General features: G+C 26.7%; 1 protein-coding gene across 2 annotated transcripts; it reads left to right on the top strand.

Moving 5' to 3' along the window:
• The first annotated feature begins 52 nt into the window (after nt 1–52).
• LOC107162152 (uncharacterized) lies at nt 53–11,465 on the top strand. Of its 2 annotated transcripts, none has more exons than XM_089219458.1 (9): nt 53–239; nt 1,539–1,740; nt 2,390–2,568; nt 2,633–3,900; nt 3,965–4,038; nt 4,101–4,206; nt 8,107–8,227; nt 10,677–10,761; nt 11,323–11,465. In XM_089219458.1, the coding sequence occupies exons 1-9, from the start codon at nt 209–211 to the stop codon at nt 11,381–11,383; spliced, it is 2,127 nt and encodes a 708-aa protein (XP_089075584.1). In that variant the 5' UTR covers nt 53–208; the 3' UTR covers nt 11,384–11,465. The 2 variants fall into 2 exon arrangements, with proteins under 2 accessions (XP_089075584.1, XP_089075585.1); XM_089219459.1 differs by lacking the exon at nt 11,323–11,465 and adding an exon at nt 10,846–11,289.
• The last annotated feature ends 52 nt before the right edge of the window (nt 11,466–11,517 follow it).

Here is an 11,517-nt window from a genome sequence, read left to right as displayed (position 1 = left end):
ATTATATTTTGACGCCAAAATACTGAATTAATAGATGCAACCCGAAATTTCCTATACTCATTATTAAACAGTAATAACAGAAATTGAGAAATCTGTATTTTTGCGGTTTTCCACGTCTTGAGGGTTGATCTTCTGTATTGACATACTTATATTTTGAACTACAACCTTATACGGTTCTACATATTTGTTATTTATTTGTTAGCAAATAATGGCAGCAGATAACTATCGATTTGCAGAAGGTAAGTTGATGAAAATATTATAAATTGGTGTAATTAGTATATATTATGATTTATTCTTTGAGTAAAAGAGATAATTAAAATTAAAACAAAGTATCTTATATCACACCTTAGGTGGCTACATTATTATACATATTATATTAAAATTGATTAGTTGTATACTTGTATTTAGGTATTATGTAAATATAAATTATTAAATTTTATAAGCGATCCCTATATATATATATACATATTTCATCAATGATAGATGAATTGATTTTTGCTACTTTCTATGTTGATCACTTTTTCCCAATATTGTATAGTGATATCCTATAGAGGTTTGTTGTAGGGTAGGTCTAGGTATGTTGTAAAAGACCTATATTAAACCAGTAAAAATAATAGTTTTATAATTCATTTTTAAACAATCTTTTAACATTGTTCTCATATGTAGAATGATGTGAATTATCATTGTATATGAATCTTATTATTAAATGCACTACAATTGGGCCAGCATTGTGAATTATAATAATTGAAACTATTCATATTTTGTTAGTGTTTCCTGTAAGTGTTATTTTATATGTACACTTGAGTCGTGCATTGGTAATTCAATTTTTCAATTTTTTTTATCAGAGTTATGACTAGTATACTGAAATGATATGCATTGAACACATTAAATAATATCTATAAATAAATAATTATTATAATTATAATAATTATACTTATAATAATTATTATTTATTTCATATTGTAATACAGAGATGTATTTACCGAGGAACATTATATATTGTAATACGATTTTGATTATTTCACTATCAATATTTTTGTCAGTCTACCGACATAGTTTTGTGTGCATTGTGTGGTATGAAATAATATGAACCGTCATAATAATATGTATCTATTATAATAGTGCGTAATTGTGACAATAAAAGTTGGTAAATACTAACAGGACTTAAAAGTGGCCAATATTTTTATTTGTTTATGCTAGGTTTAAGAATTGATTAAAAAGTAACTGATATATTGGTATGAGCCATAAAATAAATTATCAACTGTGCAAAAGTATATTATGAAATATGCACTGCCTCCTTATAAACTGTAGGCATAACATCAATACTAATAAATTATAATTAAATATAGTTAATATATATTTTAATTTTTAAATGTATTAAATCTTTTATTAAGTTTTCAAGATGTTACAGGCTTTAGTAGTAGAAGAATGACATATAATATGATATAATATACCAATTATTTTAAATTAAAATTGTTTTGTATTAGTTAGAGTAAATAATTGTCATTACATTTTAGTAAATATTTATTTTTTAATAGGCGATAGTTTGCTATGTTATCATGGACCAATGCTGTATGAAGCAAAATGTTTAAAAAGAAGGAAGGCAAATGATGGTAAAGCACAATATTTTATTCATTACAAAGGGTGGAATAGTAAATGGGAAGAATGGGTAGACGATAATCGAGTATTATCTGTTAATGCTGCCAACATGAACAAAATGGCATCATTAAAAGAAATACAGTAAGAATTTAATTATTATTTGCATAAACCTTAGTTTTATTTTTGGAAAAAATAAAACATAATACTTTTATATTTGTCACTCACAAGTCAAGATATATTTTATTGAATATTTTAAAAACACCTACTGACATATACCTAATAATAATAATAAAAATAAAAATAACAAAAGTGATTATCAATAAATATTATAAAATTCTTAGTGTACTGTAGGTATATTTAAATTGCCCAAACTTAGTTTCTTGTTGAGAACTGAATGGTTTCAACAAAATTTCAATAGTAATATGTAATATGTAAGTGGCTCTCTTGACGACAAAATATAAACTATCTATAGTTATAGATGCAAGTGCGAATATAGCGCTATGATGAATATAGATAGCACTTTGTTTGCATTTTTGTATCCATCTTTCACGCGCAAGCTATCATCTTAAGCGGCCGCTCTTCATCACCCGCCAACCAATTCGATTCTAGCCCATCTATTTTTGTCCATGATTTGAACGAATTATACCGATTAATAATAATGATAATAAATGGGAACAAAGTAGTAGATAATAAATAAATATGATAACATTTTAGGTGGGCTTTATAAATGGTTGTAATCCAATCACTATGAGTTATTAAAAATTTTGGGTTTTGCATATTTAATACATAGTTCAAATACAAAAAAGAGTGGAGGAAAACGTTCTATCACTATAGTCAAAGAAGAAATAATACGTAATGTTGTAACGCCTCCAATCAAAGGGAAAAAACGGAAATATTCAGAAATTTCGTCAGAATTAAATCAAAGTGTGAATGTCCCATCTCCAACAGAGCCAAAACAAAAAAAACGAGGTAATTTTTTTTTAATTATATACTTTGTTGTTAGTATTTATAAGAATTGTTTTTTTCTTAAAAGGTCGTCCTCCAAAAATCATTACTTCTAAAATTGAAGAATCTAAAGTAACAAAATCAGTTGATAAATCTATAGTAACTGAGAATGATGTAATAACAGAGTCAGCTGAATCAATTGAAGAAAACAAAGTGATTGACAAAATAAATAAACAAGATATTACTAAAAAACAAGATAATGCTAAAAAACAAGATACTACTAAAAAGCAAGACACCGCTTTAATATTAGACACTCCTAAAAAAGACAATACTCTTAAAAAATATAATACTACAAAAAAAGAAAACGCTCTCAAAAAAGACGATAATCCTATAAAAGAAGACATTATTAACAGAGATGCTACACCTAAAAAAGAAGACGCTCTTAAAAAAGAAGACACTCCTAAAAAAGAAGACACTCCTAAGAAAGAGGATACTCCCAAAAGAAAAGACGCTCTTAAAAAAGAAGACACTCCTAAGAAAGAAGATACCTCCAAAAGAAAAGACGCTCCTAAAAAAGAAGACACACCCAAAAAAAAAGACGCTCTCAAAAAAGAAGAAATTCCTGAAAAAGTAGGGGTAATTAAATCAATGAACGAAGCAACTGAAGACATTTTAGATACTAATGATGTGGAAGTTAACAAAAATATTGAAGCTGCTAAAGAAAAGAAAGAAAGAACTAAAACTGCTGATGAAGAAATTAAAGTACACGTGGAAGTCGAAAATGCTACTGAAGAACTTGAAAAAACTAAAACTGTTGAAGTACGTGAGGGATCTAAAGCCATTGAAGAAATTGAAACAATTAAAGAAGTCGAAGGATCTGAAAAAGATGAAAAAAATGAAGACGTTGAAGAATCTGAAACTGAAAATGTTGAATCCATTGAAGTTTCTGAAGCTGAAGATCATGAAGCTCGAGATCTTGATGCTGAAGACCTTGAAGCTGAAGACCCTGAAGGTGAAGATCTTGAAGCTGAAGAACTTGAAGGTGAAGATTTTGAAGGTGAAGATTTTGACGCATATGATGGAAATCAAGAATATGAAGAAACTGATGTAGATGAAGAAACTGGATCGGATGATTCCTCATATGATGGTGAAGAATGTAGAGAAGTTATGAGAAAGATAATTGAAATTCATATGAAGATGGACAAAGCTAGAGAAGAAGCTGAAATGGCAGCCAGTATTGAAGGAACAGATGTTACATTTACTGTCCCAGCTCCAGTTATACCAAAAATCAATGTACCGGATGTCATAAGAAACAGAATTGCTTTTGATTTTCATATGGTTATGCACAATAAACGAGTATGTAACAATTTATAAGAGTATAGATTAAATAATTTAATTTTACTGGTTTGTTTCTTTTTAGTTTGTAAAATTCACAAAAAAACTCACTATTGATCGTTTAATACAAGATTTTAATAATTCAGATCCAGAAGCAATGTAACTATACTATAATTTCTATCATTATTTAAATTTTATATAATTATTTATTTAAATTTTAGTTTTAGCAATTCATCCATTGGTTTAACGATCATACAGTACTTTAATGCTCTTATACATTCACGCTTATTGTATCCACCAGAGAAAGAAAATCGTATGTGTAAAAAGGTAATAAAAAATTCAAATTAATACAATCTTGAAATTACAATAACATTTACAGGGCTTACACTGTATCCAAAATTAGAGATAAATTTAAAAAAAATTAATATCCAGTATTACTGTTTTAACACGTTGATAGTTACCTTTCACCAGAATAATTAAGTTACCAATGGTTGGTTCCTATCGGGTTTCAATTATTATAATTTATAATTAATAGTTAATTAGTCTAAATACTTTTTTTATGTCATATATATGATGTATGGATCTATTTAGAGATATTATGATTAAATGAGCTACATTATCTAATAAGAAAATTCGTCATTTTGACTTCTGATTCTATTCGATTTGTTCAACCTCTTGCGGTTCGCACCACTTTATCAGCACCCTTTAGCATAAATTTAATCAAGAATCAATATTTTAAGAATTATTCAAACTTAATAGCTTTGACTGGATAGTGGTAACTAACCGACAATCATAACGGGATATTAGATGTTCTAATGTTTAGAAACCTTGAACGTTTAAATCCTAATAACTACTATACTTTTACCCTATTTGAACAAGTTTGAAAAAATTCACAAAAAAAAAGGTTTCGTAGTATGCGAATGTGCAGTCTCGTTGGCTGCCGTCGGTTTGTTGCTAAGTTCCAAAGCTGCTCAGATTTTTCAAATTTATTTAGAATATATTATAGTAAGTTACAGGTTTAACAATGTTGATTTGAAGCTTTTTAATTTTTCACTTTATGGTATATTGCAAGATATGCAATATTATAAAATCAAAAATGTAAAATCAGTGACGAAATTACGGGGGATGCACGATGGTGCACTTGCACCTTTGGTATTATTGCAGTAGTTCAAAGATCATCACGATTATTATTAGGTGTATAAAAGATTTGCGGGCGATTGTAAACTCTCCCTGTTCTACTCCAGTACTACCTGACGGAAACGTGTAAACTCTCTCGGGTAGTCTGGTTTATTCCTGTACTACCTAAGGGAAATATGTAAACTCTACCGGGTCTAGTAAAAATCATAAAATAAATTTAATATACATTTAAGTTGCGTTTAAAAATAGTCAATCATATATAATAACAATATAAATTAATGTCTTTAGCTGCTATGAGATATAATTTTATAGTCAAAATACAATAAAAAATACAATTTCAAAAAATCTAATATACATTTAAGTTTCTTTTAAAAGTAGTCAATAATAATAATGATACGAATATAAGATACAAATTCAAAATATACATAAAAATATAAAAATTATTCTTTTTGATAATAAGAACATACGGATTTAAAAAAAAATTAGGGAATCTTTTTTTTTTCCTAAAAACAATGTTTTAACATTTTAAACAACTCGGGAGAGTTTACATACTTCCTACTGGTAATTATAAAGTTAACCCGGGAGTCGAGAGAGTTTACACATTTACTTTAGGTAAACATAATTTTGATCCGGGAGGGTTTACACATTTACTTCAGGTAAACATGATATTAACCCGGGAGAGTTTACTATTTTTTAAAAATTGGGAGAGTTTACCACCGCCCAGTTTTGCATCTGCTGAAATTTAATTGAATTACGCTAATATGTAAAATTTGGAAACCATTGATATATATTAAATAGTATAGGATAAATTATAAATGTAAATGTTGGATTGGTAAAACATTTGAGCTTAGAAATCTATATTATTTTGACCGGATTTTGCCTTTTTCTTACCACAAAATTTAGGATACATCATGCATCATCTTAAACTTACTCAGAAAAAAATATGTTTCTCAACTTTAAGTAATATTTTGGAAGATCATATTATATTATTATCTTAATTTTAGACTTTTAGAATATAATGTATTACTTATTTTCTATTACCTTATAGTTGAGTCACAATGAATGAAAAATATTTGTCACTCTTAACACGTTGGCTACCATGAGTATCACGGGTGTCTCACACCATGATACAATAGACATAATTTTGACGATCTCTGGTTATGTACCATGAGAGTCACGGGGGACTCACAAATCGTCATTATGTGTGTATCGTGTGAGTTGCTGGTAACTCTCAGGTATTTCGTTTTCTTAAAGTTATGTAGAATTCAATAACCAAGAAAACTTATATTTTTTGAGAGTCACGGGTGATACTCATCGTAAATAAAAAAAATATTTTTAAAATCAAGTCTGGTAGCCAATGTGTTAATACAGCTCTAAGCTGTATTCAATTATGAGCCTATTAATCCTTGTATAATTAAAAAAATATATATAATTGTGTATTTGTATATGATATATCTTTAGTACTAAGTTTTTATAATCAACGAATTTATTAATATTATGTAATTACTCTCGAATTAGATGTAGTTATAATTTATAACAATCGTTTGGTATAATATAAATGTCAGATTAAGTTATAAAAATTGCGTGGATTATTTAAATGCCCAATAAACAAGAAAAATATATTTAAAGTACGATTTAATGCACTAATATTATAAAGCTTAATAAAATACACAGAAAAATTAAAAACCATTTAAACATTTTGTTAATGTAATTAATCTCTTAAGGTAGTATCTATAGTGTTCCGTAAAAATGGTACATCCACCTTTGAAATCTACTGATAACCCTGCACACTAAACAATTCTCTTTCCTACGACGATTTCACTTCACTGCTTCACAAGAATCCTATTAATGTTATTAAATTTGTTTGTTAGAATTCATCGATGTAGTTGTAGATTGATCCCTGAATTTGTCATATTCGATGACACTACTGGCGAAAATGAAAAACACTCAGCAAATCTCATCTGTTCAGTGTTCATATTTTAATTCCGTCTTCTCTTCACCAACGAATTATTCCGAAGTACTCAGTATAGAATATAGATATTACTAAGTTTGATTTTTACAGTATTTTTAGTATACACAATGTTTTTACTAGCTTATTCTCACTGAAAAATTTAAAATCTGTTTACCTGATCTTCCCTTATAACTTAAGACGACTATAAAAACTTCGACCCACGAAAGAACGACCGTAACCTTCTCATCTATACTATAGGTCACGAATCCTGCTAGTCAAAATTTACCCCAACATAGTTCCAATCTCTAAACTCAGCGCCGTGTATATAGTGGCTCATAAAAGCCCATTGTAAATGCATTTTATTGCTGCGTTGGTTATATTGAATAAATAAATACTATATTATAATTTGTGTTTTGTATTATAAACCTAAAAGATATGCATAATTATTTGTCAAAATATTTATACGCTATATATAATTATATTATTATTATATTATTAAAAAATCAATACTGTTTCCTCTATTTTTCATATTCGGGAGCATGTTTTATAAAATCGAATTTCAGAATGCCGAGTTTTAGATTGTCAAGTCTTAGAAAATCTATAATTTAAAATATAAGACTTTTAGCAACATTTTGTTATAGAATATTTATAAGCAGGGTTCAGATTTTATAGCATTTGCTTCTTATTATAGGATAGAGATAAAAATAGCAGAGTAGGGGCTATAAATTTGTTTAATGCACCACGGACTCTAAATATGAAATTTTATTTTGCTATTTTTTCATATTTGAAGAATTTTAGAATTTTAGTGCTATGTTTTGCTAATATTCTTAATTCAACGCTTTATTTTATATTTTTCATAAATCTCGTGACAAATGGTATTCATTAATGCGAATCAATAAAAATTGAAATTTTATTCTTATTTACTCAGATAATTTTGAATAGTTGCGTACAAACTATGTCATAATTCAAGGTAGTATAATTCATAGTTAATCAGTACATACTAATCTTTTTAAACTGTATACGGAGATTTTAGTTTTTTTTTTATAAATATATGATTTAATAAAGAAATATGATAAATTGAATAAAATTTTGACTATTTATTTGGTTTATAATTGTTATTTTTGTGTTCATGTCTATAGGCAGCAGAATGTTTGAAAACCTATATAGATGATGGTGAAGCATTTACTGTAAATGATTTCTTATATCCTAGAAAATTTTGGCATTTGGTGTATGGACCTTCATATCTAATACGATTATTTGGTTTGTATAAACATATATTATTTTTAGTCTGACTTTAAAAATCATAACAAATATTTTATGATTTAAATAATAGATACTAAAAAATATTAACACGTAAAACATCTACCATGAACAGGCATACATAAGACTATTGTATTGGTCTATTAATTATATCTATTTTCTTTATAAAGGTTCTTATCTGCCTTTATGAGTTACAACAAGCAGCTTGCCATTACTCATTCATTTAAAAGTTAATTTATACATACCATCAAGGCTGGGCAAGTTAACTATTTTTTTTAACTCTTTAAGATAATATAGAAAAATGTTAGTTAAGTTTAAATTTAAAAGTTACCTCTATTTTTTTTAACTTGCAAAAGTTACAAGTTAATTAGAAAATAAAAGTAACTTTTAGTAACTAAGTTACTTTTTTTTAGTATAAAATTAATAATTATACCTGCCTACCTGTTTTTAAGCTAACAAATTCAATAAATGTCTTAAACATTTTAAATAAATGTATGTAATAAAGTTATTTACTGTAGGTACTTATATTTGTATATTATACTTTAATCAATGACGAAATCCAATAAAATAATAAAATAACTGTTATGTATTTGTTAATGTAAATGATCCACAACTATACTAAATATTGTTTATTAGAATATAATTACTTGGTTACACAATATATAAATATATTATTAAATTAATAGTAAGAATACAATATTTAATCAAACCATTATTGTATTTTACCATTTTAGTAGACAGTAGTTACCTCATACCTAGTCCTAGTGAGGTGTATTTTACATTTGGTATATCATATGAATATCAAAAGTAAAATAATGCAACCATAAACTAAGCTTTTCAACATTCATACTTTAACTATCATTTTAAAAAAACCATGGTAATTTATTAAACATTTCAAAATACAATACTTTCAAGTTTCAAAGAAAGCAGTATGTAACTATAAAAGCTAAAATGTGAAAAATAATTTTCGACGACAAGGGACAGGCTCGAGACATACGAGACTCAACAGACTATATTTTGTTTATGACTTTATGTCCACTACTCCACTATTCTATTACAGCCCGCATTTATTGGGTGGTTTATTGAAAATTTGTCTTTGTCCCAGGTATTTACACCGACGGGCTAAGTTATCTCTGTAATTCTATGACTGTATAATATATAATAATAAGTAATAATATGAATAATGATTAGGTAATGACTAATGAGTCTATAAATATTATAACCGTGTATGGCGGGATACTGAGTACCTAAATAATTGTTATATTTTTCTTTTATTAATGACGAGGTTACCCGTATAACATTTCGGTTTATAATATACTATATAGTTGTATAATATTTTCTGTGAATATGCAATATGTCATATGATAATTATTTTTATAAATTATTGTCTAATAATTATTAATTAATATATATTTAAGATTTCAGATTTTTTTTAGAAAATAAATTTGTGCAAAATTGAATTTATTTTAAATTAGTGGTTTAGGAAAAACATTAACTTACCGTGCCAATAAAATTAATTAACTCGTTAGTTACTGAATAACTTGGAAAAAAATGTAACTCGTTAAGTTAGAAGTTATTTCTAAAAAAAAGTAAGTTGTTAATTAACTTAGTTAAAAGTAACTTAACTTTAACTTACTAACTCGTTAATGCCCAGCCTTGCATACCATTATCACTTTTCACTGATACTCAAAAAATGGAGGTGGAATATGCTAATTATAGAAAGTGAAGGGTTGATTTGATATCCCATCATTCCCTTCCCCCACATAAAAAATGCATACTTCAGAAGTAATCAGGAGTGATGAGAAAAGTATCAAAGACATTAATTATTGTAGAATAGCACAAGATAAGCAATCTTTTTTACCAAAGGAACAAACTACTAACCGGAAATTCAAAAATATAAACATTAAAAAATTACTTGTATAGAGCAGAATAGTGGATAATATTAAAAAACTTCATAGAAATAAACAAACTATTTTTCATTTTTTCTGAGTAATATTTTATCTAAGTTTTCTTGATTTAATAACCGTATTAACTGAAATGAAAGTCATTACAAATAATTAACATTAATAACATTTATTTTAAGGGTTGCATACTATTCATACTAGATAGGTATTATCTTGGGTGGCAGTATTGTGCTAAACAGTTCCCACCCGTTCCCGGTTTCAAGAAGGAAAAATAAGATAGGTATTATCTTTTGTGCCTGATACTTAGAAGCTGCTCATATACGCTAGCCAAGTATTAATGATGGCAACTTCCGGTTTTCAGGCGTGCTTTTCATAATCTATATATTGTGTTTTTTCTTTTACTACAATAAATATTGCTACAAAAATTACAAAAGTTGTGCACGCTTATGCGATGGTTATGCAAAGAAAAAAGAATTGATAGGTTTTTGAAATTTTTGTATAGAGTCACATAAAATTATGTAATTATATAATATTTTGTTTTTCAGTTTTACTTCCTGAAATTGTGGCAAACTATTCTTATTTCGAGTCGGATACAGTTTATCTTGTTAAACGATTTGAAACATTTATGAAGTAAGTATTAACCTAAAATTATGATGAACTATATAATATGAAATATGAAATACTGCAGTTTATTATTTGTGTTTTTTATTTAAGAGTTTACTAAAAAATAAACATAATATTATCACTAAGGAATTTTTACTCATACATTTAAGTAATTTCCTGGTAAATATATATTTATTTATTTATTTATTAAAACTATAAAATATCTTTACAGTAACAACAATTATAGTAATTAAATTGGATACTAAAAAATGTTTATTAACATGGGATTATCATCCTTAGGCAGGCAGTTGGAATAGTTTGACTGTTTAATGTAAATGGTGATAAGTTGAAATTGTTAAGTGAAAAGGTTACTTAAATAGTTTTAAAATAGTTTATTTTGATTTTCAATCAGTTTGCCCGCAAGCTAATCATATTTAAATTTTAAACTGGCTGAAAAAGAGTTTTTGTTAGTATTCTATGTTTATTCAAAATTCAGTTAACATATTGGTCGCTGTCGTTAGAGCCAGTTTAGGCAATATTTTGAAATAATTTATTGATACATATTTTGTAAACAATTTTTGTTTTCAGGTTTGTTGCAAACAATTTTGATCAATATTTTTCAGAAAAATTTAATGATTATTGTAAATGAATAATACGTTTATCATGATATCTTTAATTTATGATAATAATTTTAAGTTATGTAATAAAATACATTCACATTCTTTATATTACTACTGTTTTTTTGATTTACCTATTTAAATTTTATCCTCGTAAAATATTAAG

The sequence above is a fragment of the Diuraphis noxia genome, unplaced genomic scaffold (genome assembly GCF_037042655.1).
Source record: "Diuraphis noxia isolate RWA-SAM2 unplaced genomic scaffold, SU_Dnox_SAM2 contig0002, whole genome shotgun sequence".
Taxonomy (NCBI): Eukaryota; Metazoa; Arthropoda; class Insecta; order Hemiptera; family Aphididae; genus Diuraphis; species Diuraphis noxia.
Note: the sequence above shows the minus strand (reverse complement) of the source record. Positions and strands in the feature narration are given on the sequence as shown.

Coding starts and splice junctions, on each gene's coding strand:
- LOC107162152 (XM_089219458.1), top strand. CDS start 209: ATGGCAGCAGATAACTATCGATTTGCAGAAG. Junction 4,207..8,106: donor AAAATCGTATGTGTAAAAAG/GTAATAAAAAAT, acceptor TCATGTCTATAG/GCAGCAGAATGTTTGAAAAC. Junction 8,228..10,676: donor ATATCTAATACGATTATTTG/GTTTGTATAAAC, acceptor TTTGTTTTTCAG/TTTTACTTCCTGAAATTGTG.